The sequence below is a fragment of the Rutilus rutilus genome (assembly GCF_951802725.1).
Source record: "Rutilus rutilus genome assembly, chromosome: 8".
Classification (NCBI taxonomy): Eukaryota; Metazoa; Chordata; class Actinopteri; order Cypriniformes; family Leuciscidae; genus Rutilus; species Rutilus rutilus.
Genome location: NC_140222.1, coordinates 39,985,280 through 40,012,701, shown reverse-complemented (window position 1 = coordinate 40,012,701; position 27,422 = coordinate 39,985,280). Strand labels below are relative to the sequence as shown.

Here is a 27,422-nt window from a genome sequence, read left to right as displayed (position 1 = left end):
GTTCCATGTCGTTTCAGTTTACATGGTTGTTTTATATTTTATATAAAATATATTTATATAAGATACTCCTAAGTGTTACTTTGGATTTATTATTAAAGAATGAAGTGTTTATTTTATTTTCTCTAATCGCCGTGCGCTCATTACAGCCACACTTCATTACAAGACCGTATTCTATACCATATTATGTTACATATAGCTCCTCTTTTCTTTCCAAGTGAATTTAATTAATTATGGGCAAATTGCAGCCTTTAAAAAATGGTCTAATTTGCCTGCTTGCATGAGTTTTGCATTGCTTCTGGAAGACACAATCAAATTTACCTCGGGGCGTCAATTCTGCTATAATAACATTGACCATTACCGCCTACAGCTTTCCTCATGTGCTTAGTGTACTGTATGAATCCACTTCCCATTATTAGAATAAAAAAATAAAAAAACGTACGTTTTAATATAAAATCTCCCACTGTCCCATATTATCTTTCCCTGTTTCCTTCTGCCTCACTCTCAACTGCCTAAAAAACTCTCAATCTGTCCCCCATCAAAATATCCTCAATCTGTCCACTTGCCAAGAAATGTGTTCATCATTTGACGTCTCCAACCCCTTTCATTCACTAGGTTCAGAATGATTGCCCAACCCAACTGTTCTTCGACGGATTCCTCTGCTTCAAGATGCGTCCAAGATCTGCTGTGCAACACCAGTGTTGTGTTGAACTTCACTGACGTGGAGATGGAAGACTTTTGCCTCAACCAAGACGAGTATCTGGAGAAATATCTGGGACCTAGACGTTCCCCGATGTTCCTGCCGGTTTGCATCACCTACCTGCTCATCTTCTTGGTGGGAGCGGTGGGAAACATTCTCACGTGCATTGTTATCGCTCGCAACAAGGTCATGAGGACACCCACCAACTTCTACCTGTTCAGTCTGGCGGTGTCGGACTTGCTGGTGCTCCTCCTGGGAATGCCTTTGGAGCTCTATGAAATGTGGAGTAACTATCCGTTCCTTTTGGGCAAGGGCGGCTGCTACTTCAAAACCTTCCTCTTTGAGACTGTGTGTTTCGCCTCCATCCTCAATGTGACGGCGCTGAGCGTGGAGCGCTACATAGCCGTGGTCCATCCGCTCAGGGCCAAATACGTAGTGACGCGCACTCACTCCAAGCGCGTGATCTTGACCGTGTGGAGCGTGTCTGTGTTGTGCGCCATTCCCAACACCAGCCTCCATGGCATCTTTACCCTCCCTCTTCCCAAAGGGAAAGGGGCAGGAGCCATGCTCACATCCGCCACCTGCATGCTGGTCAAGCCACGCTGGATGTACAACCTGATCATCCAAATCACCACTGTGCTGTTTTTCCTCCTGCCCATGTTGACCATCAGTGTGCTGTATTTGCTCATCGGCATGCGGCTGAAGCGAGAGAAGATGTTGCAGGTCCTGGAGGCAAAAGCCAGTCTGGGACAAGACAGCTCCTCTAATGCGCGCAGTCAGCAGCAGAAAAGACGTCGCCAGCAGGTCACTAAAATGCTGTGTGAGTAGGCCAGCCGGCCAATAATTGCATTCTTTTGGATGTAGCCATGGCTGTTTTGAATCATATTACACTTCGAACATATTCTTAACATATGTGATGTGCTCCGTTACTTTGAGTCGTTTTGAAACACATCTTGGGTTTTATGCACTGAATAGACTGCAGCATAAAATCACCCCCAAATCATTGTTGACATATAACCATTTAAATAATAGTCATTGTTAATCAGAGGCATTAATACATGACATTTAAGGGTATGACATTTACTTCTTGTACATTTGGGTAGATGCTGAAATGTACAAAATGGACGTTTTGGTAGGGTGACCATATTCCAGGTCATGTCCTGCCGGGATTTCAAGATCGCCCAAAATATCCGCGATTCGGCTTTTGCTTTCTCGTCGCCATTCATTTTGTTTACATGTACACCTTTTGATTCAGTAGTACTGAATTAATTCCGATTGGTTAATCTGAATGTAGTGTTTACATGAACGCTAAACAAGTGATCGGTTGATGTGCATGTAAGCATTGCTAAGAAAATTCCTGTGTTTTCGTCTCGATCGGGATCCGTGTGAATCAGAATGCATGACCTGCAAAGCTGGCACGTACGTGTCAGTGTCAAATAACGTAATAATGTAAACATAATGAATGTTGACTGTAGAAAGCAAAAGACGAATCCCGGGCATTTTGGGCAATCTCGAAATCCTGGCCAGATATGTCCTGGTTAAACAGGACGTATGGTCACCCTAGTTTTGGCGACATTTAAACGTAAACATTATTATTATGTTGTATAATTGCCCTTTTATAGATGAATTTTAGATTCCTAAACCCTACCCCAAACCTAAACATAACCATTTTATAGAGAATATAAAAAGGATACATAGAACTAATGGACAGAAATGTGTAGGAAAATGACAATGTTAGTAACGATATAGCATTAATATGATATTTTAAGCAGCTAATCCCACTTCTACCTCTGAAAAATATGTAGTTATTAAGAAAAACATAACAGACAGACAAGTGGAATCACAATTTGTTCATTGCAAAATTATTTTAAAATATATTTGTGGGGGGTCAGAATTGTGAGACTTTTATTATTCCGTGGCAGAAACATGATCCCATAATACTGGGTGTTAAATTCAAAGGAAAATAAACATAATGTTCAGAACATCTTGTCCACTATATTAAAATATTAAATGAATTAAAAGTCTTCCGCAGCCATAAGATTACTTAAATTTAAGTCATATAAAGCAGGAAAAATTAAAACTGCTGGAAATGTAGGCAAGCAGTAGAGTAACATTGCATTTGAGATACAATTTGATTTGGGTGTGTGCTTCCTTCAAGCACTCTTAATCATATCTTTTTTTGTCTGTTATTAACATTAAATTGGATGTCATCACTCTTCAAAGTGAGTGACAATTCATAGTTGTTTTCCCCTTATTTATCCATGTAATCAGGAACACATAAGTACAAGTCAAAACATACAGGCTGAAATGCTCAATAATATTTAACTTGTTTTGCTCTTAATGTATACACATAATTATAGGATTTTTTTTTTTTTTTGCTATTCTGAAAAAGCCCATACAAAGTCAGTTGTCAAGTTTTTACAATAACAATAAATGTAGAAAAAATGATTTTATCTGTAACACAGTATTTTCTCCTCAGTTGTACTCGTGGTCATGTTTGGCATCTGTTGGGCTCCATTCCACACCGATCGTCTCATGTGGAGTTTCATGGACCCGCACATGAAGATTTTCCAGGTCTATGAGTATGTCCATGTCATCTCCGGGGTCTTCTTCTATCTGAGCTCAGCCATTAATCCAATTCTCTACAACCTTATGTCCACCCGCTTCAGGGAGATGTTTAAAGAGGTGATGTGCCACCACAAATGGCATCCCGCCCCAAGGAAATACTCTCTGAGCATGACGAGGGTTACCGTGCGCAGCACTGTGAGTGATGTCCCACCCTGCAACGGCACCAATACTACTGAAGGAGAAGATTATGATACGGATGGATGCCAGGAGAATAAGACCAACTTTTCCTGAGAAACAAACTTCAACTTGTACATTTTGTACTATATGGCTTGAAGTTGAAATGAATGCTGCAACTTTACAAAAAGTTCAGTAATCATCAATTTAAACATAAATTATACGTAGGTATACAAATGTTTAGGCAACACTGGGCAAAAATACATGGTTTGGTGATTTTCTAACAAAACAAAGATTCTGTGATTCCCTCCCATGTATTCATAGCCAGACTGGAACTCTTTTCTTTACTAGATTACCAGCACATTTGCCATTAAGTACATACCAAATTATGCAGATTGGCTTGTTTTTACCCTCTGAAAATTGTCGCATTATACCGCCATTCAGGTCTCTTCACTAGCCGCGTTTCCATTACCCTTCAAATTGCGCAAATTGAAATTGCGAATTGAAAATACGCTTAATGGAAACGCAAAACCTCCCATTTATCGCAAAAAAGTTTACACGCTCGCATGAGGAGGTTTTTCAGGCAATTCGAAAAAGAAATATTTCGCAAAACTGCAATGGAAACAGTTTTTACGCATTTACGCGTCACCTGACGTAGATGACGGACAGAATACGAGAGTTCTTTATTAAATTCATAAAGGACAAAATAATTACAGGAATAATGGATTCTAAACCTAAAATAAATGCCACAATCAAGACCTCGAAGCAGATATGAGGGAGAAACACCCAGAAACTCCTCATATGTGCCGCTCATAAGTATAAAGGTCCTTGCACACTGAATCCGAAATTTTCGCATGCGTTTTTTCATATCCGTCATTCTGTGGCTCTAAATGGTCAAAACACCATTAAAATGCTTGTTACGGATGCGAAAAACGCAGAAAATCAAACCCGATCCAAATTTTTTTTTGACGGGCGAAAGTTTTGGAGGCAGTGTGCAAGTGTGATTGACATAATGTGAGGTCGTATTTATTTTTTAATGTGCGAAAATTTTCGACGCGAATTTCGTGCAAGGGCCTTAAGGGTCGTTTCTTACCATTAATGCTTGGAAAACACACATACATCTCCTTTGATTAATAATAATGGCCAGTGCAGTGGCTGGGATATAGTACATAAACCTACCAATGTCCGTTGCCATGGTTTTTGGAATGACTTATCGTGAGAGGAAAAAAAAAATTTTAGTCGCATAACATCGGTTAATGGAAACGCCGTCATTTCGCAATCGTTTTTTGTCGACATTTAGAAAAAATCGCAAAAGTGTAATGGAAACGCGCCTACTGTCTGCCAATATCTAACTAACTAAAATTCAACTGTCTCACACGAGTGCATTCCCAAACACCAGAATATTGAGTTTCGTCTGCTTACTCAAAGGTGCAAGTCATTTATGATGTACAAAAACGAGCCACAATGGCTTCCCCGATTGCAGCAACTTCCCTTTCTACAGATATTTTGCACCAATTTCCCAGGAAGTGACCATTTTGTTCTCTTGAATACTTGGGATGGAAACCATGTTGCTGGATGGAAACGGCTACAGTCGCTGTGTTGGTTACAGAATGAATACGTGTTTTTGAACAAAGATTCAATGAATCACACATAAATACTTGCAGAGTTGGGGAAAGTTAAAAGTAGTGCATTACAATTTTGCACGACTCCCTAAAAAAGCAACCAGTTGTGTTACTTAGTTACTTTTTATGGCAAGTAATGGGTTATGTTACTTTTGCATTACTTTTTCTCACCTGGGCTGGACTTGCTTGTTTGAAAAATAATAAAAAAAAAAAGTTATGTTTCTATGTAAAAGCCCTTTTCGCACCAAAAGTGAAATGACACAGGAGAAGAAAGTAATAAAAAGTAAATAAAAAAAGAAACACAAATGTGATGTTTATCTTAAGTCATTTTTTCTTATTAGTATGGGTGAAATGAATCATCAAAGTTCAGCAGCAAAGACATTGGTTAAAAAAGTGAGATTAAATGCATTAAGTATGTTTATCATATTTAACATATTTAATAATTGCAGGTTTGTTGTGTTTCAGTGTTTTTATTCATTCTGAGGAATACTGAACCTGCGCAAAAGAGATGAGTAAATGCATCCTTACACTGTCTAGAACAACAGTACCCAACAAAATATCTCTCAACATGGGGACAGGAGAGCTGTCAGTCATTAAACGGGAAAACAAAGTAACTTGCGTAGCTTAAAGGATAACTATCGCCAAAGTGCAACCTAGGGTCTTTTTGTGAATCTGCCCGAGGCAAACTTTAGTTTAAAAGCATAATTAGAAAGGAAACGCCACTTTTAAGTTTGACCGTATTTTCGTTTTCGGTCAAATTGCCTTGTGAATGGGAGTGCTTGGGGCACGACTATAATGGCATCAAAATCGCTATTTTTAAAACACTAAGAAGGCTCGACACAACGTGAAACTTTCCTGGAAGTATCACCAGGGGCTCTACACATGAACTCCAGCATTGAGAACAGTGTTTGTGTACACAGAGTTTACTAAAGAGAAAGATTTTGAACAACTCACAGTAGCTGTGTCGGCCGGCATTTTGACAGTCAAAAATAATCGATCTCCGAATGCAACGTAACATGAAGGAGAGTAAAGATGGAAAAGCTCCTAAAGCTTAGTTCCATATAAATTCACGGATAATTTGTTGTTTTGTCATTAGTGAAAATCAATATTGACCTTGTATTTGAAAAAGGATCCTCATATAAGAAGCAATACTAAAATTCAGAGTCGGTTCATTCGCATTCGGAGATCGACTATTTTTGACTGTCAAAATGCACAGAGACAGTGAGTCGTTCAAAATCTTTCTCTTTAGTAAACTCTGTGTACACAAACAATGTTCTCAATGCTGGAGTTCATGTGTAGAGCCCCTGGTGAGACTTCCAGCACAGTTTCATGTTGTGTCGAGCCTTCTTAGTGTTTTAAAAATAGTGATTTTTTATGCCATCATAGGCGTGCCCCAAGCACTCCCATTCACAAGGCAATTTGACCGAAAACGAAAATACGGTCAAACATAAAAGTGGCGTTTCCAAAAGTGGTCTCCGGCATGAGAGTCGGGCACTCTAGCAAGGAGGCTAAAGGCTGCAGCCTCTAGCGTCTGTCGCTAGAGCGCCAATTGAGATCAGAGGAGTGAGGTTTACTCGCACAGCAACTAGCTGGCCTCCGTTACACACGCGGGATTGAAATGGTGGCCACAAAGAAATCTCTAACGTTAATTTAGGTCACGGCTTGTCTTGAAAAACAAAGACAATTTGACGGTCGTCGTTGGAGAAGTCACACTGCAGGACTGAGAGTCAAATCTTCTAACACAGCCAGAATTTCGTCTAAGGTCAAATTTGATTGCAACGGTCATTAATCGGCTGTCGGTGAACATGTCAAACTAACGATGAAAGACTTCAGATTTTAGCTTATGATTAGAGGATTCTTTGAGGATTAGCAAAATTTGTCTCAGACGGCCAAATCGCGGCCAAAATCGGACAGTGTGCACCCGGCTTTATTTGAAAAAATTAAAAGTAATGCGTAACTTTACTCGTTACTTGAGAAAAGTAATCTTATTACATAACTCACGTTACTTGTAATGCATTACCCTCAACACAGGTCAATTGTTTTGTTCCAGTACGAATCAGCGTTTTTGAGCAAATTGGTTGAATGAACGAATAACTCACTCAAAAGACAGTCACTTGCCGCCACCTACTGGTGTATTATGTAACCTGCAGAAACTAACTAACTAGCTGTTGTTGAAATTCAGATATACAAAATATCTGACCAAAAAAATTGTAAAAAAAATTCAGTGAGCTTGCTGATAGTGTTAGTGAAAAAGTCTAAAGTGGCGCAATGTTTGTGATTTCGCAGATGAATATTAGGCTAGCTTTATATTTCTGCCTTTATTGCACAAGCCGCATACATAATTCATTCGGCATGTTCGCTGTGCAGTTGCATGACCTAAAATATGACATTTGACAGACACTGAGAACAATTAACATTCTTTTACAGGCTAAAGTAAGAGGAATAAGACAGAAAGCTAATTCATAAGGTGAAGTGCACATTCTGCAGCCCTGAACCATGCACACGCAATTATGGAAAATACCCATTCAAACCATAGGTCATTTAATTTGTACTGTGTATGCTAATTGTGAAATTCACATTTATACATTTACATGTAATACATTCATCTACTAAATAAAGAGATTCAAGGCAAAACCTTGACGAAATGTAACATTCAGTTTTTGTCATGCAATTGATAATTAAAGCATTTGCCACTGTTTTATCATCATTTTTTAAGCTATCAAAAGTGGCCGTATTTAAATTCTTAAATCACATTCCTGGTCTTATTGTTGATGATTCATCAGTGCACATTATTGTGCACATGAAGGTTCATTAGAACATATTTTATGATGAAATGTTTTGTATTTTATGTTGTGTGATATCTCTAAAATAAAAGAATATAAAATGAATTGTATACAGCGAATCTCTTCTTGTGACAAGCTTTGAAAATAAAAAGTATTGGTCTTCAAACCACAGCAGAATGTCTTCATACAGTTTGCTGATATACAGTAAGACAAACACATCCACGGTAGAATGAATGCGTCCAGCTTCCTTCTATAGGAAAATCCTTGGTAAAATCAGGATAAATGGGAGATGGATAATGGCACAGGTCACTCCAGGGGAAGTAAATGAAGTCTGTGAAGCCAATTACATGGGTCATTTCATCCCAGAGAATTTTATTGAGGAGATGCTAAAAGCCACAAAGCAATATCCTGTCCTCCCACCTGAATAATAACTGTGCTTCAGAAGGTTTATTCATAACTCAGAGTCTCCTCAATCATAATGAGGCACATGGGGTCTGATCTGTAGTAATATCAAAGCCTCTGAGGAAATTTATTATTAAAAGTATATTGTTTCCAGTCATAGATGCAGTCGGTGACTCATGATTTATTGTGGGGCAAATACAACGCAACAACATCTCAGCATGTTTTCTTAAAAAAATAAGCCAAATCTATAGGAAAGGTATTTTTGTTTTCCACACACTAATGGGTAACTATGGTAACCGCGATTTGTTGTCTGTCAGTTTCCTCTCTTACCAACTGTATCATACTCGAGTCCTTCACTACATCCGAATATGCCTAATTTTATACTGTATAATAGGCGAAGTATACAGTACACTATACAGTATGTAGTATGTTCTGAATTCACAGTATTCATTAAACAGAAGGCGAAAAGTTCCTGGGTGACCTACTTACTTCTGCAAGATTGTGAAGTGTGCATCCGATGGACACTGTACAGTGATATACTATATGCAACATCATTTCTAACAGTCGCGAAGTAAGTTTCAAACCAAATGTAGTGCCTCTACAGTATGCGGTTGTAGATGCAGTGTGTCTTCAGCGGTTTTACCTTTATTTGTCAACAGCTAACAATGTTTTTTGTTCGGTCTGTTCTGTTTTATTTTTCTGTTTTCTCATTTTTTTCTGTTTTCTTTTGTTATGTTATGTTTGCTTTTCTTAGTTTTTTTCTGTTTTCTTTTGTTATGTTATGTTATGTTTGCTTTGCTTTGTTCTGTTTCGTTTAGTTTTTGTCTGTTCTATGTTTTTTTTTGTGTTTTCTTTTGTTTTGTTCTTTTATGTTTTGTTTTGTTCTGCTTTGTTTTTTTCTGTTTTCTTTTCTTTTGTTCTGTTTTCTGATGTGTTATGTTTTGCTTTACTTTGTTCTGTACTGTTTTTTATGTTTTCTTTTGTTCTGTTCTGTTTTATTTTTCTGTTTTCTCATTTTGTTGTTCTTTTGTTTTGTTATGTTATGTTATGTTGTTATGTTATGTTATGTTATGTTATGTTATGTTATGTTATGTTATGTTATGTTATGTTATGTTATGCTTTCCTTTGTTCTGTTTCGTTTAGTTTTTGTCTGTTCTATGTTTTGCTTTTTTCTGTTTTGGTTTGTTTTGTTCTGTATTTGTTTGCTCTGTTTTGCTTTTTCTGTTTTCTTTTGTTCTGTTCTGTTGTTTTGCTTTTTGTTGTTTTGCTTCGTCCCTTTTTGTACTTTACATCAAGTGATTTTTACTGACTACATGGCTTTCATAATTAATAATTATAATGTATTGTCAATTTTTAAATTGATAATCAATAATTATACATTATACTTAACATTACTGTCAATAATATGTATATTAGTATACAATAAATAAATAAATAGCTACTTGTTATCACATACATCATTTCTAACAGTCGCGAAGTAAGTTTCAAACCAAATGTAGTGCCTCTACAGTATGCGGTTGTAGATGCAGTGTGTCTTCAGCGGTTTTACCTTTATTTGTCAACAGCTAACAATGTTTTTTGTTCGGTCTGTTCTGTTTTCTTTTTTTGTTCTGTTTTCTTTTGTTTTATGTTATGTTATGTTATGTTTTGCTCTGTTTTGTTTAGTTTTTGTCTGTTCTATGTTTAGCTTTTATTGTACTGTTGTTTTGTTTTTTTGTGTTTTGTTTTGTTCTTTTATGTTTTGGTTTGTTTTGTTCTGTATTTGTTTGCTCTGTTTTGCTTTGCTGTTTTTTCTGTTTTCTTTTGTTGTTTTGCTTTTTATGTTTTTCTTTGTTTTGTTTTTTCTGATATGTTATGTTTTGCTTTGTTTTGTTTCAATTTTCGTTTGTTATGTTTTGCTTTGTTTTGTTCTATACTGTTTTTTTCTGTTTTCTTTTGTTATGTTTTGCTTTGTCCATTTTTGTATTTTACATCAAGTGATTTTTACTGACTACATGGCTTTCATAATTAATAATTAATGTATTGTCAATTTTTAAATTGATAATTAATAATTATACATATTTAACATTACTGTCAATAATATGTATATTAGTATACAATAAATAAATAACTACTTGTTATCACATACAATTTTCAATATTCGTAACTCATTGTCAATAATAACTATGAATTGAACTATTAAAAATTTGCCAATATGTAAAAGAATTAAGAATCCTTCAATGAGAAAACATCTTTAAAAAAAAAACACAAGGCGTCCTTAAACATCCACTGGCAGAAATGCTGGCCTTTTTTAGTGTGTTTATGTTGTAGTATGATCTGTTTGTATCTGTGTTTGTTATTTTCACACCCGTGGGCTTTCTCTGCTAGTCCATCACTGTCAGTCCGACAATCACACTGACTGATTTTCAACCACACACACAGCGGCAAAACAAAAGACTAATGAGCAATAGGCAGGGAAAAGCACACCCGTCTCTCATCACACACTTACATCTCATCAGCATGAGGCTGAAATAGAGAACTGACATCCCAATTTTTAGAGAATGCTAAGGAAAGGATGCATTTCCAATTTTCCAAATGGGTTGCCTGAAAAACGTACAGTAGCTTTCTTGACACGCAAAACCACATAATAAAACAGTAATCCTAGCCAAGTCAGAGGCCATTTAGGAATCCTTTCCACAAAGCGATCTCTAGCTACCAAGAGAGGTTGTTCTTATTTGTCATTAAGACGGCATTCAGGAATGGACTTATGTGTCTTTGAGCCATAAGAAACAGACAGCATTGCATGTCAACATATTTTAATTGCTGTATTAATATTAATATTGTTTATTAATATTAATAATTGCTGTAATATTTTGTAAGATGATAATAATATAATATGAAGATTAAAGGGTTAGTTCACCCAAAAATGAAAATTCTGTCAGTAATTACTCACTCTAATGTTGTTCCAACCCCGTAAGACTTTCATTCATCTTCGGAACACAAATTAAGATATTTTTTGATGATGAAATCTGAGAGTTGTCTCACTCCTCCACAGGCTTATGGACACTATAACTTGCTGGCCCAGAAAATATATTAAAGACATCGTTAATATAGTCCAAGTGACTCAATCTTAAGTTTATAAAGCGACGAGAATACTTTTTGTGCGCAAAAACAAACAAAAATACCGACTTTATTCCACTTTTCATTTCCTTCTCTCTGGGCCTCGAGTCTTTTCGCGTAGTGTTTATGCGTTGCGCGTCTGTGTTGCACGTCACCACGCATCACACACATGACCAGCGTCGCCCAATAGTGAGCCTACGTGGTGACGTGCAACACAGACGCGCTACGCATAAACACTACGCGAAAAGACTCGAGGCCCAGAGAGAAGGAAATGAAAAGTGGAATAAAGTCGGTATTTTTGTTTGTTTTTGCGCACAAAAAGTATTCTCGTCGCTTTATAAACTTAAGATTGAGCCACTGGAGTCACTTGGACTATATTAACGATGTCTTTAATACATTTTCTGGGCCAAGTTATAGTGTCCATAAGCCTGTGGAGGAGTGATCCAGCTCTCAGATTTAATCAAAAATATCTTAATTTGTGTTCCGAAGATGAACGAAAGTCTTACGGGGTTGGAACAACATTAGGGTGAGTAATTACTGACACAATTTTCATTTTTGGGTGAACTAACCCTTTAATATTTTCGGCATTCACACAGTAATATAATACAAAGAGGTATTCAGACCAACAAACATGAATGCGATTGATATTAAAAACTGAATGTGATGATTTAAATAAATATCACAAAAATAATCCCTCTACAAAATATTCGGTCCTCAGCACATCTTCTGTGTCTTCAGTAATGATACACACCAAATGCAGCGGCCACACAGAACAAGCTGTCCTGTTAGAAAAAGAAAGATAAACAAAGTCACATTTCAAAGTCATATTAATGCAAAGTCAGTAAAAGTAATTCCTCACTTACGTTCATATATATATCTTGAGCACAGCTGTCAGTGTCCGCATCCCATAAGCAGCGTGCAACCATCCTATCAAAACATAATTGGTGAAAAAGATTGACCTTATGCTACAAACACTCGAATTGTATCTCAAAAATTGTATCTGACTATAATAATTATTATTTTTGCATATGTAACTGACAACACTGCACTTTTTCCGTCGATGGTAATGGGTGATCTTTAAAGTACAGTATGAAAACATCTGGGATAAGGCCTTTTGACAAGTTAGACCTGCAAATACATTCAGATGCCCTGCGATATTGGTTTCATAACACGAGACCACAGTGAGTCAGATTATACCTTACTCGATGTGGGTGTCCTAGAAAGATCAGTATCCTCAGTAGAAACCTCATCTAAGCGGCAAACAACCCAAAGGTCACAGCTAAACATCTGAGGACATGTCTTGCATGTGATAATGTGTGTGGTAGTGGGTCTATATACCGTACGAAGAACGCAGAACGAGTGCTCGGGTTTGCTAAAGACCATCCTGTTTTCACAATTCATCCGTTTTCCTAAGAAGTATTACACTTACTTGACTCCCTCTCCACGCTGCTCTCCAATAACCACCTGCACGATGAGCTTGTATTTGTCAAAGCCCACATCTGAAAAGAGCACAAATATCATCACTCTATGCTAATAATATACTCTATACTCAAAGTATCAAACAAATTCAACATTTCTAGTCGAAAACATACTGTAACATACAAATACAACATACAAATCTTCTGCAGCTGCCAGAATTTCATACCTGATGGCAATGGCCATTAATCGGCTGTCGGCGAACATGTCAAACTAGCAATCAGACCATATTAGAGGAATCTTTTAGGCTAATCGTGGCTAAAATCGTACAGCGTGAACCCGGCTTTAATCAGAGTACCATATTTCATTTTTCACAAATGAAAGCAAGGCTATTTTTCAGGATAGAAGCACTGGTCTTGCGCTCAATATTTTGAATGTTGCTGTCACTAAGCTAACTCAATATTGTTTTTTTTTTTTTTTCTGTTTTTTTTTTTACAAAAAAACAACAAATACTGGTGCCAATAAAACTCTGGAAAACAGGTATTGTGAAAATTGAAATGAATTCAATTAATCTTTTAAACAAAACCCAGCTAACAGGGAACTATGGAAGCTTGTTTCCGCCACAAAATAAAAAAAATTAAGTGATAATTGCGACTTTTTATCTCACAATTGTGAGTTTACATCTCGCAATTCTGACTTTATTTCTCAGAATTGCGAGATACAAAGTCAGAATTGCGTGAAATAAAGTCGCAATTGCGTGTTATAAAGTCAGAATTGCGAGATATAAAGTCAGAATTGCGTGAAATAAAGTCGCAATTGCGTGTTATAAAGTCAGAATTGCGAGATATAAAGTCAGAATTGCGTGAAATAAAGTCGCAATTGCGTGTTATAAAGTCAGAATTGCGAGATACAAAGTCAGAATTGCGTGAAATAAAGTCGCAATTGCGTGTTATAAAGTCAGAATTGCGAGATATAAAGTCAGTATTGCGTGAAATAAAGTCAGAATTGCGTGTTATAAAGTCAGAATTGCGAGATATAAAGTCGCAATTGCGTGTTATAAAGTCAGAATTCTGACTTTTTTTCTCGCAATTGCGACTTTATATCACGCAATTCTGACTATAACACGCAATTGCGAGTTTATATCTCGCAATTCTGACATATTTTCTCAGAATTGTTAGATATAAACTCACAATTGTGAGATATAAAGTCCGGACATTTTTTTTTTTTTTTTACCTCAGAATAGTTTATCTCACAATTCTGACTTTATAACACGCAATTGCGACTTTATATCATGCAATTCTGACTTTATATCTCCCAATTGCGTATTATAAAGTCAGAATTGCGTGATGTAAAGTCGCAATTGTGAGAAAAAAAGTCAGAATTCTGACTTTATAAGACGCAATTGCGACTTTATTTCACACAATTCGGACTTTATAACTAAAAATTCTGAGAAATAAAGTCAGAATTGCGAGATGTAAACTCGCAATTGTGAGATAAAAAGTCACAATTATCTCTTAAAATGTTTTATTCTGTGCCGGAAACAAGTTTCCATAGGGAACAGTCTCAAGAAGTTTGACTAACATTTTGGCAAAGTTTTCTCAAAGTTATGAACAAACATTATTCCATTAACGTTAGTAGAATGTTTGTTCAGAGCGATCTGGTATTTAATAATGTTCACAAGACGTTAGCACAGAAACATTATTTATATATTGTTAATTGAAAACGTTTAGGTTGAATCAGGGCCGTCGCAAGTGGGGTGAAAGGTGGTGACAGGGCTTGGACGCCGCGTTGCATTCTGGGACGTGGCGGCCATGTTGATGGCCTCACGAATGTAAACGTACAGCAAATCGAACGAGGAGAAGCAGAGTTGGGAGAAAGAAAAGAAAGAAAAAAGATGTTAAAATCCTGAAAAGGATTTACCGGGATACGTTAAATAGGGAAGCCTAAATAGGGAACCCGAAATAAGTAATATAAGTCACGTTAGACCTAGCTTCACAACTCGCTTAGTTAATGCAGCAGTTTTGTAGTACGAATTTTTGCTGTCAGCAGAGGGATAGCAACAGAAAGATGAATGTTGAAATTTTCATTTTCGGGATATTTTATAGGAAAATACTAAAACGGGAAGACAGCGGGAAAAGAGCTCAAATACGTGAGAAACCCGGAAAAAACGGGAGGGTTGACAGCTACTAACTACACTTTTTTGCCGATTTTGTCCACATACCGGTCCCTGGCTTCCCTATTTAACGTATCCCGGTAAATTCCACAACCTTTTCGGGACTTTAACATCTTTTTTCTTTCTTTTCTTTCTCCCAACTCTGCTTCTCCTCGTTCGACTTGCTGTATGTTTACATTCGCGAGGCCATCAACATGGCCGCCACGCCAAGTAATGACGTCACGATATACACAAAATCCATACTATATAGGCTATATCCATACTATTTACTATATAGGCCCCTATTGTATGAATAATTCTAATATTTATAATAGTTGTATGCCTGAGATTTAAATGAAAACCACAAAAACATGCAATTTGGTAAAATATTTTTTTTCAAATATTCTCTTACCTCCCTATAAATGATTTAGTCCGATCTAAAGTATTTATTAATTATTCAGTCAGTGACAAACATCAGATGGACCCAATCAAATTGTAAGTCCCACCCCAGCTCGTGAACAGAACCAATCAGAGTTGAGTCGGCAGTGCCTGAAGTTAACGACGAACTTGGTGGAAGAGCAGGAGATTGACTGACAAAATGTCGGTGAAAAGAAAACATAAATCAGGGCACCAGAAACGCCATGAACAGAAGGAGAGGGAGGCCAGGAGAGTTGTTGTATCCCAGTCGATCAAGACAGGTTGTATTGTTATTTCGCTGGGAATAAGAAAACTACCGTCTACAGCCTGCCGGTTCTGTCAATCCATGTATTTTACACTATTGTAAATAGAGTTAAAAAGTTGACATGAGTCATGACGCATTGCATTATGCACCTGACCTGCCGGCTGATGATGTATTTATTACATCAATAAAACACGAATACACACTACACTTGAATGACTACATTTTTAGCTTTATTTAATAATATTATTTTTATTAAAAAATAAGACATTAAATGACTTCTTTTTTTTCTTTTTTTGACTGCATTCTTGTCGATTTATAAATGTTTACTTTTTGATTTATGAATTATAACAGACTGATGGGGGGAAAAAACATTATTTTGCTGTTACTTTTTAAAAATTGGTTTAACAATTTCTTTTTATTAGTTGTAATTTTTATATAAATTTACCTTTTAAAATAAAGGTTTTACAACAACATCACCATCTTCAGTTATATGTGGGCCTCCACGCTCATCTATTGCACAGGCTATGATATTGGTGAAGGGTGGTGGGGGCCCACATAAATAACATTTTGTTCAGGGGACCCCGAATCCTCTAGCTACGGCCCTGGGTTTAATGTGTTTAAATTTTTTTAAATGTTTCTATTTGTTTAACAATGATCAGAGAACATTCAAAAGTAACGTTCCCAAAATGTTTGTAAAATTATAAAATTTATCGTTTTATTTAATTTTATTTGTTACGTTTTGAACGTTCAGTATCCAGAAATCTAACTTCCCAGTTAACACAGAACGTTCCCGTTTGGTTATGTTTGGGGGAACCAAATAAGCTAAATAACTTTAAATTACTTGAACGTTAGCGAAAACGTTCATTGAACATAGTTTTGTTAACTGGGAAGTGGGTATAGGCCTAACTTATACAGATTCATTTAATTCGCGAAGAAAAAATATGCCGTCAACCCGTTTTTAAACACAATAAACGGCATTTTCCCCTGTTAAAATGATTTCGTACATGAGTAATGTACATTTTAGCCATTAAAATTAGGCTACTCAAGTACTGCAATGAAGTAAAGTTACTCTAGTATTAAAATCCCTGTCAGCAAGAAACCGACCAGTATCGGCGCCTCTTACCTTTCAGCTTGTTTTTAATCGAGTCTGCTAAAGATTTTGATAAAGTGGGAACCTCGTCTGGATTATACTGCACTCCATACAGCTGTTCCCTGAGGATTTCTCTGATGCACTCTTTTGCCACCCCTACCTTGAACCTACGACAGGAAAAACGAACGAAAAGGGTATTTGGATCAAGTTTAGCAAGTTAATTCTCCATAAATGCATTTTAGAGCTGCGCGTGTCCTGTGATAGTTAATGTTAAGCTTAGCTAGCTGCCATTTTAACCGGCTACCGTTTAGTTTTAAGCGTTGAAAAGGAACAGCAGTTCATCTTACTTGTCTTTATAATTCGGTCTAATGAGATACGTGTTAGCTCCGGCATCCATGAGTGAAAAACTTCGAGCTACACCGTGTTACATACGCTTGGTGTGCAACCGTACTTTCGCTTTACTGCTTTACCGTCGTTGTCATAACAACTCGGTGTCATCCGGGGAACGGTCTGACGTCATGACGTCACGCACATGAACGGGTGCGTTCGGTCTAAACCTAAACCGTGCTCAGCGTGTTCGACAGAGGCATACATTCGCGTTGCCTTAAAGGAGAAGTTCACTTTTAAAAAAACTTTTGCTGATTATTTACTCACCCCCATGTCATCCAAGATGTCCATGTCTTTCTTTCTTCAGTCGAAAAGAAATTAAGGTTTTTGATGAAAACATTCCAGGATTTTTTCACATATTATGGATTCCATTGGGACCCAAACGGTTCAAGGTCCAAATGACAGTTTCATTGCAGCTTCAAAGGGCTTTAAACGATACCAGACGATGAATAAGGGTCTTATCTAGCGAAACGATCGGTCATTTCAAAAATAAAAATAAAAGTTTACATTTTATAAGCACAAATGTTCGCCTTGCTCTGTTCTGTGATGCGCGTTCGTGACGTCAAGTAATACGCAATTACGTTGAAAAGGTCACGCTTGAAAAATTGAAGAAAATGTTCTTTTTGGCTTTTTAATATTAAAACACTCAGGATGCGCACACGAAATGGGCATTTCTAACGATAAACTGACACAAATACATTTGAAAATGTTTATATGGTCCTCCTTCCGCACATTTGTAAACACATCAAACTTGACCTTTTCAACGTAATTGCGTATTACGTGACGTCACGAACGCGCATCACAGAACAGAGCAAGGCGAACATTTGTGCTTATAAAACTTAAACTTTTTTATTTATTTTTGAAATGACCGATCGTTTCGCTAGATAAGACCCTTATTCATCGTCTGGTATCGTTTAAAGCCCTTTGAAGCGGCAATGAAACTGTCATTTGGACCTTGAACCGTTTGGGTCCCAATGGAATCCATAATATGTGGAAAAATCCTGGAATGTTTTCATCAAAAACCTTAATTTCTTTTCGACTGAAGAAAGAAATACATGGACATCTTGGATGACATGGGGGTGAGTAAATTATCAGCAAAAGTTTTTTCAAAAGTGAACTTCTCCTTTAAGTATGATTTCTGGAAAAACATATCTATCCTAAATGAATTCATATTGAGTGTGGAAGACATAATACATCAGTTAAACACAATAAATTAGGAAGGGTCACATTTTGGATGCCATGGACCCTCATCCTAAAATTTACAAGGCAGCTATATATATATATATATATATATATATATATATACAGTGCTATGCATAAGTTTAGACACCCATACTAAAGTTGACTAAAAAGAGGAATAAAAAATCATCTTTTGGAAACTGAACTTAATGCCTTAATTTAAAAAATTAGGAAAAATCCAACCTTTAAGGACACCAATTTTCTTTGTGAATGAATAATGTATTGTAAATAAATAAATGTTCTTCCTTAAAATACAGGGTGCATAAGTTTGGACACCCCTATGTTAAATTCCCATAGAGGCAGGCAGATTTTTATTTTTAAAGGCCAGTTACTTCATGGATCCAGGATACTATGCATCCTGATAAAGTTCCCTTGGCCTTTGGAATTAAAATAGCCCCACATCATCACATAGCCTTCACCATACCTAGAGATTGGCATGGTTTTATTTCAGTTAGCCTAATAGCTAGTTTGATTTGCATTGAGAGATGATCTTATGGAAAGTACCCCATGCCAATCTCTAGGTATGGTGAAGGCTATGTGATGATGCGGGGCTATTTTAATTCCAAAGGCCAAGGGAACTTTATCAGGATGCATAGTATCCTAAACAAAAAATAAAAAAAAATACTTAAAAATAAAAATCTGCCTGCCTCTATGGGAATTTAACATAGAGGTGTCCAAACTTATGCACCCTGTATTTTAAGGACGAACATTTATTTATTTACGATACATTATTCATTCACAAAGAAAATTGGTGTCCTTAAAGGTTGGATTTTTCCTAATTTTTTAAATTAAGGCATTAAGTTCAATTTCCAAAAGATGATTTTTTATTCCTCTTTTTAGTCAACTTTAGCATGGGTGTCTAAACTTATGCATAGCACTGTATATATATATATATATATATATATATATATATATATATATATATATTAATGTATAAAGACAATAATACTGTGGAAAAAAATATATAATATATATATAAATATCTATATAAAGTGCCATAATATTTTGAAAATAATATTCAGCTTATATTATGGTATTTATTTATGTATTTATTTTAATCACATGTATATATTTCTTTAGCACATGTTGTATATTACTTATTTATTTAAAACAAATTGTCGCTGTTGAGCGGAAACCTTGCATCTCCAAAAATGCTACTTTTTAGGAAATGAACCTAAAAAATATATATATAATTAAATAATTAAACTCTGCTGTCAAAGTTTTCCATCAACTTTAGGTTTGGGTTGTTTAAATATAAGTTTTAAAATGTATAAATGAATGCAGTCTATAAGCTAAGTCTATAAGTTTTCTGAAAGTTTTTGCATGACACACACACACACTTCCTCTGTGGATAGCGAAACTCAGGGTGGTCTCTCGGTGGTCTTGTGGTGAGAATGTGTGAACACATGTGAGATGAAATGATTTGACAAAACTGTATCCAAAATCACACCACATATATGTAACAGACCGCATTTAAACTGTTAAAACTGTTTATTTCTTTAGATTTTAGAATCCCTAGCCTCATGCTATTGGTTTATAGAGAATTGAAAGTGAACAAATGGTAGAGGAAAAAAAAAAAAAGCCTGAATGCGATGACAGTTCCTGTCTGTACCTCCCACTGAAAGACGGAGGTTTTCTTATAAACAGAATGTTAGTGCAAAGCATAAATCAGCAGAAACGGGAAGGCGTTTGCATCTCTGGCTGCCTGCGTTCATTTGCTCTCTTCCATCTGCAGCATGAAGTGTGACCTCGAGAAGAAACTCTTACTTTTACCATTCATGTTGTACTTGATTCTTAACGGTGAGTAAAAGAGGTCACGATCGTCTTTTTTTTTTTGCTTTTGTTTTTCCTGTCTGTTGAGTTCGCTGACTTGTACGGCATTTCCACTTCAGCTTTGCAAACGTGTTTCTTACACTAAGGCACTATATAAAACCAAAGAAATTTGAACATTTTTGCACACTCAAGTTGGTGAAAACACTGTAAATCTATTATATATTATTTATTATATGATATCTATTATCATATATATGAATAACTAACATGAATGGGAAGATTTGCATTAACATTAACACAGGTTAATTGCTGTAAAAAATATAGTTTGGTCATTTAAGTAAATGCATGCCAGTTAATGCATATATATATATATATAGTCGAACAGTACATTTGATATATAAGCTTGCTTGTGCATTTTTTTATTTGAAATTTCACATTATACGTCCGTTTAAGAGTTCAAATAATGTACTTTTTTGACCACTGTTATTACACATAAATATATTTTTATTGAAAGGTTTTGAAGTATTGTACAAAAACAAGAGAGCCAACTGAAGTATTGAAACATTTCCTTTGACTCATGGAAAATGTGAGAAACCAGAGATCTGCAAAACAACCTTTTGAAGAGTTTCAGACCTTTATCACACCGTCATGTTGATAATGAGATAACTCTGAGGAGCTTTATTTATCACGAAAAAGAAACATCATGACACAGACTGTTTTTTACTATGATGTAGGGTTCACTGAAGTTGTCAGATTTGTCATTTAAGTGAATATTTTTCAGTTTAGGTTGCTTTATACACACAAAAGTTAAGGTGATACCTTTTATGCATTAACTTACATGAACTAACAATATTTTTTACAGCCTTTGTTAATGTTAGTTAACAAGTTAGCTCACATGTTAGTACACAGTGTATTAACTAATGTTAACTGATACAACTTTTGATCTTAAAAATGTATTAGGAAATGTTGAGATCAAGATTAATGAATGCTGTTGAACCAGGGATGCTTGATTATGGCAAAAATCATAATCTTGAATACAATATTGAAAACGCGATTATTTTCACATGATTATTGGTGCACGATATGAAAAATGATAAATATCAGTGAAATTTCAGTTATCGGTACTTTTACAGGCTAACTGAGCGTAAAAGGTCCTCAAAACCGAAGACAGGTCAACAGTCAGCAATACAGTACGAACAAAGAAACTAATTACAAACGAAACAGACAAAATAAATTGACCTGAACAAAAATACATGAAAGTGTTTTATTTTGTTCAGGAAGATGCACTATAAAATAGCACTGCATTTTCTTACTCAAACATTGATTAAGCCTTATTAAAGCTATACTTAATTTATTTAGTCAAGATTAGTGAATGATTTTCCTTTGTCTTTTGTTGTTTGATTATCAGCAGGTTTATTAGGTTTCTGTCACTTTAAGACCGAATGCACGGATGCAATATACTGCTACACAAAAGACACTTAAGACAAAACCGACCGTGTTTACGAGAATACTTGCCAAAACGGCACTTTGACTTTTTGTGTGTATGCTGTTCGACCGCTTCGGCGTGTATCCGAAGGCCACGCATACTAATGCCTCTTTTGTGGCTTAATGTGCTTTTTATAACACGTCTAATATAGAGGTTTAGCAACAGTAGACTGCATTTCACAACACTCACTTATTTGGCTGATTTGGATGTTTAAAAAAGTTCAGGCTTTTAGGTAGGAACGAAAGAGCACCCGGCCCAGACAGCAACATAGCGTCGGTCCAGATCCGGCCCACATCTGGGCCGTGTGGAAACCATGAGTACCAGATGTGGGCCGGATCTGGGCCGGCACTATGTTGCTGTCTCTTTCGGCAGCAGAACTTTATTAATTTCATAATCGTTGGAAGCTATAATTGAAATTGATCGGTTATGATTAATTGCACAGCCCTATGTTTGAAGTATTTGTCATTGTTAGATCATGATAAGTAATGAATGAAACCTTATTATAAAGTTTTACCAAAATTTAAATTTTGGCTCAAAAAAAAAAAAAAAAAAAGAGATGATTGGGGTAAGTTGTGCCAATGAGAACCTGCCATTAAACAGTTAAATCTTTTAAAGTGACAGTGTGATTTTTTTTTTATTGCAGTGGAATCAATGCATGAAGTCAACGGTACGTCGGAAGAAAACATCACCGTTAAATTCACTTTTCAAGATTATTTTGTCAACAATTCTCCCAGTCTGTACAAAAATGATGTAAAGAAAGGAAGTTGCAAACAAAGTTCTGTTTCTTGCTCGGGAAGATTTGTACTCAGTGATGTGGAAAACAGTTCTGTCACACTACACATCACAAATCTCTCTCGGGAAGATCAAGGACTGTATCATCTTGTGGTACTTGCTGATGGTAAAACCCCTTTTATAGAGAGCAACAAAATCTATATTAAAGTCAAATTATGGAATAAAACAACAGGTGGGTTTCCTCTTAAAACCTCAATTGTGTGTTGTTTTTGTTCAGTGAAATACTCATATAACATGATGTGCTGTTGCCATTGGGTCTGCATTTTTAGATAATTGTAATGAAAGTTTTTATTGATAATAATTAGCCGTTAATAAAGATGTGCTTTTTCTTTCAGAAAATATATTCACACCTCCGCATGAAGACGTAGAGACGAATCCTCCTAAACTGGAGACATCGGAACAAAAAAAATCATTCATAATTTTCTTCTCTACATCAGTCATAATATGTATATGTCTCTTTGTGGGCATATTGTTCTGGTTCTACAGGACCTATCCAAGAAAACCAGGTAATGCATGCTAGTATCATTATTTGATACAAACTGATTTCTATAAAACAGCTGCTTTAAGAGTTGGATAGGGTGATTTTAACAATTAAATGTTGGAACATCAGACAAATATTGTTTTAAATGCATTGTGCCATCTCATGCTGAATTCATAACTTCTGGTGTGCACTTTTTAAAAGATTGGGGTCTGTTTTAGAAAGAAATTAATTATTTCATTGCACATGGATACATTAAATTGATCAAAAGCAACAGTAAAGATAGTTTTAATGTTACACAAGATTTCTATTTCAAATAAATGCTGTTCTTTTGTACTTTCTATTTATCAAAGAATCCAGAAAACATGATCAGAAATATTTCTTAAGCATCAAATCATCATATTAGATTGATTTCTGAAGGATCATGTGATACTGAAGGCTGGAGCGATTCAGCTTTGATCACAGGAATAAATTACATTTTACAATATATTCAGATAGAAATCAGTTATTTTAAAATAAAATAATTATTTTTACTGTATTTTTACTGTTTTTGATCAAATAAATGCAAAACATTTTATAAAATCTTATGGACCCAGACTTTTGAATGGTATGTTGGGACATAATTGTGCTTTCAGCTAATAAAAGCATTGATGATAACAGGGTTGAGGTTTTACAGATCGACATTTACAAGTCTTGTGCTCAAGGTCGTTAAACTAAATGCTTTTTAAATGTTTTATTTGCTTTAAAAACCACAGTAACAGGGTTGACATTTTACAATCATCCATAACTGTCAAATATACCGGAACTTATCCCGGAACTTTTTCATTTATATATGGAATAGTTCATTACTTTAAGAGGGAAAATAAATATAGTAACAGATCAATGGGGACACAGCTTCAAGTATTTTAAAACATTTTTTCAACTAAAATCTAAAATAGAGAAAAAAAATAAGACAAATTAAAAGGAAATTATTAAATTAAAATAAGTAAATTTACAGATTTACTATATTAGCGAGAGATTTATAACACTGGGCTGGGGAAATGCTAAAACATTCTCATCCTATGACAAAGAAACGGTCATAAAAGTCATTCAGCTTTTTTATGTTTAGGAAATGCTCTGTATTGACATTAGCTATTAAGTAATGGCCATTTTGTAGCCCATTATAAGATCATGCAGTTAGGTAGTTTGCTTCTTGAAATCTTGTTAGCATATCAGTGCTAACCGTTTGCTAATTGTAAATGCATGGCTTCTCAGACGCAGAAAACCCAGCAGTTCAGAACAACAGAACAACACAACAGGTACGAGCATGACCTCTTTATTTCTCTAAGCTACTCAATAACATTTGGACACTAATTCCATTTCAGCTCTGTTTTCGTCACTTTTGGTGTTTTATGGCTTTGGGCTTGTTTGCAGGGGCAGTGTGGGCGATCCGGTGCTGTGGTCGTCAGCTGTGTGGAGTATGGAGAGTTAGACTTTCAAAATAGACCTGGTGATGACAGAGTAAAACCTGCCGAGGCGACATCAAAGGCCCAGGACGGAGTGGAATATGCTGCCATCATTTTCCCTCAGCAAAAACATACGCCGGGTGGGCGGATGAGAAATAAACAGCAAGTACATGCCATTGAGTGATAGTCAGAGTAAAATCATAATCATATCACGCATTGTCCACTAAAGTTAGCCTATTTTAACATTTGCTCATGTAAACCTAATGTATACTATTTGGGAGAAAAGCATGAACAGTTTAGGACTGTTATGATTTTTGATAATAATTGTGATCACAAACTGCCACATCCTCTCATGTTAACTAGTTCAAACTGATACTGTAAATGTGCCACAGAGTTTAACACTGAGTCATAGTGAGGTGCTAACCACAGAAGCCCCCATGAAGAAACCCGAGGTACTTGAATATATTTGTTTTGTATTTTGCTACACAAGCTCACTGGAAAAAAACGTGCCTGTGGTGACATTTCTGCAAAATGATATTATGTAGCTTCTTGCACATTTTGTCACACTTTCAAGATGAACTGTCATTGAAACCGTTCAGTTTTATCTGAAACAGAACGTGAACCTGGCAATGGTTTATTACGCTGGTTGTTGTACATATCGCGGCAGTTTTTAAATAAAATATCCAGTGAGTGGTGCTATCCCGTTTGAAAATAATGTACCACCTACACTAAATCCTATACCTTAGACCTTACCAATACTGTTGGCATGAGAAAAAAGTGCATTTGCTGAAGCAACCATGCCATTTCAGCTTGTGTTCAGCAAATGTAACAAAGGCCAGCTAGTAACAGCTGTGCAGGTCATTTTCACTCGCCTGACATCAAGAGTCACACTTGCGACTGACGTTACAGACTGACGTCTTTAGAGTCCTAAAGTTAGTGCGCCCACCTCCAATGCCAGAAACGACGGTTCAAATCCCGCTTGAAGCTGTGCGAGTAGAAACGGAGGGGTTACATTGGTGCCGTGACCCGGATGGGAGTGACGTTTAGGGGGGTGGGTGTAACTGAGGCCAGCTAATAAGAGCAGTGCGAGTAAACCAGCGGTTACATTGGTGCCGTGACCCGGATGGGAGTGACGTTTAGGGGGGTGAGTGTAACTGAGGCCAGCTAATAAGAGCAGTGCGAGTAAACCAGCGGTTACATTGGTGCCGTGACCCGGATGGGAGTGACGTTTAGGGGGGTGAGTGTAACTGAGGCCAGCTAATAAGAGCAGTGCGAGTAAACCAGCGGTTACATTGGTGCCGTGACCCGGATGGGAGTGACGTTTAGGGGGGTGAGTGTAACTGAGGCCAGCTAATAAGAGCAGTGCGAGTAAACCAGCGGTTACATTGGTGCCGTGACCCGGATGGGAGTGACGTTTAGTTGGGTGAGTGTAACTGAGGCCAGCTAATAAGAGCTGTGCGAGTAAACCATCGGTTACAATGGTGCCGTGACCCGGATGGGAGTGAGGTTTAGGGGGTGAGTGCTAGTAAAGATCTGTGCTAGTAAACCTCACTCCCCTGGCCTTTCTGCCAAATAAGTAACTTTAATAGAACGTTTGCTCAAAGTTTTCTGGTCTTTAATAATGTTCTCCAAACGTCAGCACAAAAACAATATTTATACATAGTTTGTTTACTGATTTTTCTTTAGTTGGATGTTCGCCTAACATTTATTTTTTAAATGTTACTACTTGTTTTAGAATGTTCATGTTTATCTCAGAATGTTCACATTCAAAACTAACGTTCCCATAATGTTTGCAAAATTATTAAATTAAATGTCACTTTAAAGTTTGCGTTACCAAGGGAAAATGGTTTTAAAACACTTTTAAATGTTTTGGGCATTCAGAAATAATGTTTTCATAACTTAATGGGCACATTAGCAAAAATAACATCTCTTTGTTAGCTGGGCTACATCAGAAAAGCCATATGGAGCTGGTTATGTGATGCAAACATCAAAATATATTTGTTCATACACTATGGTGAAATAGTTTTGAAGTCATAACATACAAAGTATTATTAGTAGAAAATATGAATCAATAATCTGCCCCATAATCATTATTTGTGTCAACTGGAATAGAAGTTGTCTGTTTGAGTTTGTGGTGTTTTACTGCCACTAGTGTTCATTTCAGCTGGAAACTGCAGTGAATTGTCTGTATTGGTACGGTTTTAAAGTTTTGCAAAAATGTAGGTAGAGGCACGTTTTTACAAGGAGGCTATGTTGCAACCACAAGCATATTATTGCTCATACTTGCACCGTATGTGGTACTTGCTCACAGGAATGGTAACTCAAACTGTGGGGCTTATGAAGAGAGGTTTATGTGCTATTACATTTATTAGAGATTTAATTTGATAAAACTGGCCAAAAAATCCCCGATAGTCATATCGAGACTCGAAAATCATAGTGACTTGAGAGTGTGGTGCCACTTTTTGCATTGACAAACATCACTCACATTTTCACCAGAAAAAGTGAAAATGAGTTATGGTTTTGTTATACTCCTGCTGTTATTTCCCTATGCGCTACTAAAATGCTTCTGTATATCCTAACACTATTCATGTTAAAAATATAAGTGACTGTATTTAGTGTACTGTTATGTAAATTTTACATGCTGATTATTGCACTATGTTTGTACTGTAAATATTGTACTTGAATGATTTCTGTACTACATATGAATGTATAGCCACAAAGTATTCTCATAAGATTTGTAAAAATGCTGAAGGAGTTCAAAATAAAGACATATTTACACAGTCTGTCATTTCTGAATCCTGATTTAAGAACAAAAGAAAAAAATGCAACTGCTCTTTACACACGCAGTCCTGAACGCCTCAGAGCATTTGCTTTTGTTTACTTCTGTCGGAAGGTTCACATAAGCATGGCCATGAAGATAACATCAGATGTGGCTGTGTGTGTTGGCAGTTGTGAGTAGGTGTGTTGATGGAGTCATAAACTGCGTTTTAAACCGAGAGCTGGAGAAAAAGAAGACTTTCTTTCTCTCTGAAATTTCTGCGAACAGCCAAACCTACCATTTCAAACCGCAAAACATGCAAACACCTTGAGAAGTATGACTCTAACCTGCGTGTCGAACAGTTTCCAGCACCCACACA

At 36.3% G+C, this 27,422-nt stretch overlaps 3 protein-coding genes across 3 annotated transcripts; 2 read left to right on the top strand and 1 right to left on the bottom strand.

Annotated features, from left to right (window-relative positions):
* Positions 1 to 619: 619 nt before the first annotated feature.
* On the top strand, positions 620 to 3,556 carry nmur1a (neuromedin U receptor 1a; the record flags this gene model as incomplete). The annotated part of the gene is made up of 2 exons (XM_084417124.1): positions 620 to 1,517; positions 3,177 to 3,556. The coding sequence occupies 2 exons, from the start codon at positions 620 to 622 to the stop codon at positions 3,554 to 3,556; spliced, it is 1,278 nt and encodes a 425-aa protein (XP_084273250.1).
* An 8,346-nt stretch (positions 3,557 to 11,902) lies between these two features.
* On the bottom strand, positions 11,903 to 17,183 carry dynlt2b (dynein light chain Tctex-type 2B; the record flags this gene model as incomplete). Its single annotated transcript, XM_084417900.1, is given in 6 exon segments — positions 11,903 to 12,127; positions 12,209 to 12,272; positions 12,775 to 12,844; positions 16,719 to 16,852; positions 17,033 to 17,105; positions 17,108 to 17,183. Coding segments are annotated over 6 exon segments (465 nt in total). The 3' UTR covers positions 11,903 to 12,079.
* Positions 17,184 to 19,916: 2,733 nt separating this feature from the next.
* Positions 19,917 to 27,068, top strand: LOC311294880 (uncharacterized protein). The gene is made up of 5 exons (XM_084415945.1): positions 19,917 to 20,111; positions 22,214 to 22,534; positions 22,698 to 22,868; positions 24,095 to 24,138; positions 24,254 to 27,068. Exons 1-5 carry the CDS (start codon positions 20,048 to 20,050, stop codon positions 24,467 to 24,469), a joined length of 816 nt encoding a protein of 271 aa, XP_084272071.1. The 5' UTR covers positions 19,917 to 20,047; the 3' UTR covers positions 24,470 to 27,068.
* Positions 27,069 to 27,422: the final 354 nt, after the last annotated feature.